Source organism: Charadrius vociferus, unplaced genomic scaffold (assembly GCF_000708025.1).
Source record: "Charadrius vociferus isolate BGI_N301 unplaced genomic scaffold, ASM70802v2 scaffold450, whole genome shotgun sequence".
In the NCBI taxonomy this organism is placed as follows: domain Eukaryota; kingdom Metazoa; phylum Chordata; class Aves; order Charadriiformes; family Charadriidae; genus Charadrius; species Charadrius vociferus.
The window spans coordinates 1,837,886-1,844,273 of record NW_009646931.1 but is presented as its reverse complement, the minus strand read 5'-3'; the positions used below and the strand labels follow the sequence as shown (position 1 = coordinate 1,844,273).

Below are 6,388 nucleotides of genomic sequence, written 5' to 3'. Positions count from 1 at the left end.
CTTGCTCACTAACATTAAGAAACGTAAACCAAAATATTTCCTAGCAGTGGGAAAATGCAGGGTCAGTTTGAAAAGGACCAGAATATCAGTTCTGCTCTTGTTTTAGCTACTCAGGTATTGATGCTGATTGGTATTGTACGGAGTTTTTAAGATGTTAAATTTTGTATTTAGCCTCAAATCAAATATGTTGGTGGAAGTGACAAGTGTAAATCTGATGTGGGATTGCTTCACATCTAAAAATTACCTTTACAGTAGCTTGTTTTTGCTTGATATTTTGTCAGAGCTAGTAGAAAAAAAGGAAAAGAATTTTCTTTGCCTTTACTTAAAATTTTCATAGGTAAGGGCATGCAAAAAACTAAGCATAGTAAAACCGTCACCTTGAAAAAAATCAGGTTGTTAAAGTGTTTAATCAGTTCTCTGTTACAGTTGTTTGTTAGGTGGGTTTGGTTTCAGGAGCACGGACGATGGTGGTTTGGAGTTGTGTTAAAAGTCTTGCTTGGGTTACAGAGCAGACACTCTCCTCTGCCTGCCCTTTCTCAGACAGTAAATGCAGCTGCTAACACGTTGCTAGAGACGTGGAGCTCAGCGTTTCCTTCTTCTCCAGCCTTTCTTTTTTGCAGTAGTTGAATTAGCCATTGTACTGAAATGCCAACCTGTACCACAGGAAGAGAAAGAGATGGATAGGTGTTGTGAGAGCAGTATAGCCATATAAAAATATCCTTCTCCTGCTGTAGCTGGTGAGATATCCCACTGCCGTAACCTGTGTCTGGAGAGGGACAGGCGTCACCTGAGGGGTCCTTTGTGCTCTTCTCATCAGTCTAAACTTGCTTTTCATTTAAATTGTTGCACTTCCCATCCATAGCTGTCATGAAGGAACTGAGGTTACGGAGGCTGGTGGTGATCGGGAGACCTCGGTTGCCTGGGAAGGGTGTCTCCTCGCCTGTGCCAAAGCAGCAGGGCTGAAGAGGAGGCATGTTTTGGGTTTTGTTTGGTTTTCCTCACACCAGGATGTTGCTGTTGGATGTGAAGACTGAGGACGAGGTGGGTAAGGGGGAGGCTGAAGGTGTCCATGAGGTGTCCTGAGCTGATCAACAGCTCCTTGCCACTGAGAGAGAGGATGTCGCCCTTTGCCCCGTCTCTCCTGGCATCCCACCACTGCTTTGGAACGCAGAGGTGGAGAGGGAAAAGGTGCGCCCAAGTCAAATCTGAGCAGTGGGCTGTCTTTGACAGTTTGGAACGACGGCAGCACGGGTCTATTCTTCTTCAAAGCCTCATCTGCCAGGTGGCTAAAGGAGAGATTTTATGTCCTGTGGCTTATCATACATTGCCATTTTGTTTTGAGCAGATAGACTGGGGCCTCCTCTCGACATACTGCTGGATTCACTGAACTGCACAGCGTTCAGCGTGCAATGGAGGATGCCAAAGCAGCATGCGAGCACCATCACAGGATATACAGTAAGTGACCCTCCGTGCTGCTGGTAGAGGATTGCAATACCCTACGCAGCCTCAGGCTACACATGTGTGTGGAGAAGCGAGCAGGAGAGCCCACTCTCATAACAAATACTGCCATGGCTCAGGCAACGGTCAGGGGACAGTGCACTTGAGCGGGCTGAGCTGTGACTTTAAGAAACAAACAGTTCATGTTTTAGAAGCAAGCTATGATGGGAATTTGGGGTAGATGCCAAGGGCTTGCAGTGGATATAGATTGCTTTTCTGTTGTGGTTTTCATGCAGGGATCTTGGCGCTCTCTGCAGCTGGTAAAACAGTAAAGTAGAGCAGAGCAGGTCAATATTACACTGTGCAAATGAAGGGAGATGCGTGATGATTTCAGGGCCATTCAGATCCTTTGACTTGTAATTCCAGCCTGAGCATTGCTTTCACAGGAATAGTTATTCCTGCTTTTCCAAACTATGCCTCCAAACCTTTCCAGAGTGGTAGCAGGTACAGGGGAAGGACAGTTTCATGATGTCTCTTCCCCTGATAGATACTGTACTGCATAGCATCCCTAGGAGCCCAGCCCCAGCATTAAATATGAAAAGTGGCTTTCTTTTATTCCCCACTATCTCAGTGGTGAATTTCCCTTAAAGAAGTGGAGTCATTTTCCTGGTTTAGCCAGCAGTTTTATGGGGGAGGCTCTGACCCCCGCCAAACCTCTGCCACATTACCATCTGACTATTTGGCAAAACAGAATGGCTAGCCAAAACTGGGTACTGTGTTTTAGTGTGCAAGCAGAAAAACAATGAGCACTAGTCTGCCATTCATTCGTTTTTATTAGGTACTGCTTTATCAGGTATACAATGACAATGAAACCCAGTCCCAAAATGGACATTAGTCAGTGGGGAATGAGCACCAAAGATGTGGCGTATTGACTAGAATTTGTTGGTTTCCCTGTCAACAAAAACCAAATAGCAGTTGGGTTTGCTGCCATTTTCTGTGGAAGGATTTGAAATTTCTAGAAAAAAATAATCCAAAATTCAGTTTTATGTAAAAAGGTGGGAAGGAGAAAACTCGCGACTACCTGTATTATTAATGTACACTGAAAGAGTGAGAAAATTCCCTGCAACGGGTGTTTCTGGTACACATGCCCCTTCATCCCGTGGTCTTGTAAATTACATGAATGCAGCCCAGCTGCAGGGTTGTTTTTGTTGTTACGAAATTGCCTGTAGTCTAGGACACCGAGAAGCACTTGCTGTGGCCAGGACCTGCCTCGGGTGGGCTCTGATGTGTCCATTCTTCTGTGTGAAAACACAGGTGCAGTGAGTAAGTGGCTTTTCTATAGGCAATGATATTTTTCAAAGAGTTGCAATACTTAATAGTCACAAACCATAAGTAGTTCTCACTGTTCATGCAGTAGATCAAGCATCTGAGCCCCAGTTTATATTTAGGCCTTGAGCTTATGTGTGGCACGATAAAATAACCAATGACAAACAGCACTGATAGTGCTGTACCCAAACCACCTTCACTTCTTCTTAACTTTGACCCTCTGACATCTCAGGGTCTCTGTGCACCGCAAAGCAGACTCTCCCTGGGTCATTAGTCTCCTGTACATGGCAACAGACATGATGATTTATGATACAGCAATTTTTATAATGACGTAACCATGTAATGTCATTATCTTCCTTATATGAAGTAAAATGCCTAACTTACGTAGACCAGTTCCACAAGTCTTCAGCTGTCCATGCTGACTGTGGCCAAATGATGCACGATTAAAGTTGTCAGTTCAAGACAGCCCCAAAACTAGGCTGTGTTTCACATCAGTTCAGCGTATACAGTGTAAGATGGTGTCCTTTGGTCATGCTGACAACTTCTAGCAAATATGAAAGGAATGTTAAAGGGTGTTAGCTTTCAATGTATTTGAAAAGGCAGGGGATCATAGGCTCAAATGGTGTCCACAATGGGTAACAATGCACTTGTTTTTAAGTCATCCTGAAGCATTGAGTTATTGCTTTAACTGGCTTGACTGTATCTTCTTCCCAAGGTCTTTTACTCAGAGGTTGAAGATGACAAAGCAGTTAAACAGCTCTCACACGATGTACCCCTGAGTTTGGATATGCTTAGCATGGTGAGTATTTTTTTACATCAACAGTCAAAACACTGGAGCGGAACTTGCAAGTGAGAGCTACTTGTTGCTGGTTTGTGAATTATGCTGAGGATCCAAGCCCCAGATCTGCTCTGGGTATTGAGCAAAAGGAAATCACAATGCTTTTCTGTAATCTAGTCAGTGTGATACACTTTTGCTCCTTGTTGTCTGACTAATTTATCATGTAAAGCCATTGGGACTTGCTTGCGTCTTCCTAGTACCGACCTTTGGCATCTACGGAAATAGAAATTTTAATTTTGAATATGCATTTTTTCCAAACATGCAAGGGGAATTGCTCGACTATATGCACAATTAGAGTTGCAATGTCAGTGTATGTGTATCGCAGTGTCTGGCACAGGCCAGTGTGTGAGTTAAAGGAGACACAAAGTTTTCAGTGTATTTTTGTCTCTGTGGCCTCCTGAAATACTGAATTTAAAGTTTAATAGTGCTGCTTTAGTTGCACTTGTGCAAGTCCCCCTCCTAGAAGATTCCCTCAACTTCTGGGGTTTTTTTGTTCTTGAAAGCACTACTTTTCCTCTTGTTTCCCATTCCCCCCTTTTCTTTAGTTCTGTTTTTCATTATATCTCTCCTTTGCTGTCTTACTTTGCTTTATTTCACTCTCCCCTTCTCTTTCCTCCTTCCCTTTTTCTGTCCAGTTTCCCCTCCCTTTTCCATTTGTGAGTGAACACTGACCATCCTCTTCTGCTGCACGGCTGAGCTATTAGTGCTGTGATGAAAGCAGTTCCTCTGTGCTTCTGGATGGTTTTAATACTGTCTGCTTTTAAAGGGCGTTCTTGAAACGTGCCGGTGCTTTCTCAATGAGGAGAAGCTTCTCTTTGAGTTCAGCAAGGCAGGAACAGAGATTTTCCAGCCCCTGCTTGGGCAGAGAGCGGAGTGTGGCAGATTGGGTGCTGCGGGAGGAGCACTTTCACACTACGCTCTGCAAAGGGCAGTCGGTCCACGAGGCAGCAGCATTACCAGCACAGGAATCAAAGGCTTGCGTGTGCACACAGAGGGGCATTGCAGACCTTCTGATCTTTATTTGGTGATCCTTCTTCACATTTCAATTTTTCCCTCCTTTCTCTTCTGCTCATCTTCATTCTCCTTTGTTTCCTCACCCCTCTTCCTTCAGCCTCCCCACCTGATGTTCAGAGAAATGCATTCAGTGGCATTTCCCGATCCCTGCCGGGCAGTGCTCACAAACCTACCCCGCGAGGAGCGTGAGTAAGGGGGATGCTCAGATTTCTTGCAGTTTTCTGTCATTCTGGTTGTCAGTGCTGACTCCTGATGGTTTCTGGGATCGCGGCAAATGAAAGAATATTGTTGCCATGACATATTATTTCTTTATTTATGCACTGTTTTCTCCCTTCTGATCTTCATCTTTGTATTCCTCACTTGCCTTTTTTTCCCCCTAAAAACATTCTTGCTGGTAGTGCCAACAAAGATCAAACAGCCCATTGTTTTTTTTATCTTAATCCTGACAGCAGTGATTCTTACTCACTGGGAGAACAGAGTCTGTATCCCAGTACTCATGAAGATGAATAACAGCCACATAGACTACTGTATGCTGCAGCATTGGCCTTTTTTAAATTCCCTGACCCATTATTTATGTGGTTTTACCATCAGTTTTAGTATGTTACTTCATTAACAAGTCCTATTTCGCTTTTTCCCAGGGTCAACTTGAAGGACAAGCAATTTTTGTAAGTATTGCTTCACATGAAACTTGGTTACAGCTGTGATTTAAAATTAAATTGGATGTTCCTGACCTGGTCTTTCCGCAGATTCACACACAAAAGTTGATTGCAAATGTTGATTCTATTTAGTACTTATACAGGATCTTTTGTAGTCAAAATGTGGCAAATAGTAGCTAAAGCTCAAAATGCAGAGGTGAAGGAGGTGGACTCGTGTAGGTACATAAGCTCCGTTTTTAGCAATGGATAGACTTTTTTCTCAGTCATCAAAAGTATGTTTGGATGTCTGGTTTCGCTGGAGTGAATTTGTGCAAAAAGTGAGTTATGCCCAGGCAGTGAGGACTTACAGGGGACAGGGACAGCTGGGTAGCCAGACACACAGAGACAGGAAAGAACAACGTCTGGCAGTGGGAGAGGAGGTGGAGAGGGAAAAACCTGAGCCAGTCCAGCGAGAGCCGAGGAGGAGGAGCGTGGGAAGAGGCCAGCCACGCAACGCCCAGGAGGAAGGAGTGGGAGACTAACAACTAGTATAAAACAGGTTTGAAAGAAATACCAGCACTCTTAATGGCTTTGCAGCTGGTGAATTATTCAGATTAATTATTTCCAGTCCTGAACTCAGTCCAGTCTGCTTCCTATGAGCAGTAAACAGATAGGGTTTATTGTGAGGGGGAAAGCAAGCGGGAGGTGCTTGGGTTTGGTAGGGTAAGGGCAGCGATTTGAGTGTTTAAGTGAAATCCCTAACGTCAACAACCTCTTGCAAACTTTTTTTTCCTGAGAGCTATTCTAGGAATGGAGAAATGCCACAAAATTGGTGGATCTCACGCAGCTTTCATGGTCTGAATTAAGGGAAGTTAGGTTGGACTGTAGGAGGCTGATGTCCGGATGAGACCTTGGGATGTGCTTGAACCAGGACTGTCTGGTTTGATCCCAGCTGAGCTGAGTCTGGATTATGGCATTTCAGAGTTGAGGTTCCATGCTGGGCCCTTTTTTTCTGCTTGATAAAAATAACACTTCTGAGGGGTACTTGTGGAGAAGTATGACTGACTGGGATTAATCAGCTCCCAGCTGTCATTAATCCTCAGGAAGTGGTGTTCTCACTGAAATGCTTTCTGTTATA

General features: G+C 44.2%; 1 protein-coding gene across 1 annotated transcript in view; it reads left to right on the top strand.

Moving 5' to 3' along the window:
* Positions 1-1,008: 1,008 nt before the first annotated feature.
* EGFLAM (EGF-like, fibronectin type III and laminin G domains) overlaps positions 1,009-6,388 on the top strand; it is a 57,687-nt gene continuing 52,307 nt past the window's right edge. The window contains exons 1-4 of the mRNA XM_009894709.1: positions 1,009-1,045; positions 1,346-1,455; positions 3,479-3,562; positions 5,254-5,280. Coding sequence (XP_009893011.1) covers positions 1,009-1,045; positions 1,346-1,455; positions 3,479-3,562; positions 5,254-5,280 — 258 coding nt within the window. The remainder of the gene's footprint in view (positions 1,046-1,345; positions 1,456-3,478; positions 3,563-5,253; positions 5,281-6,388) is intronic.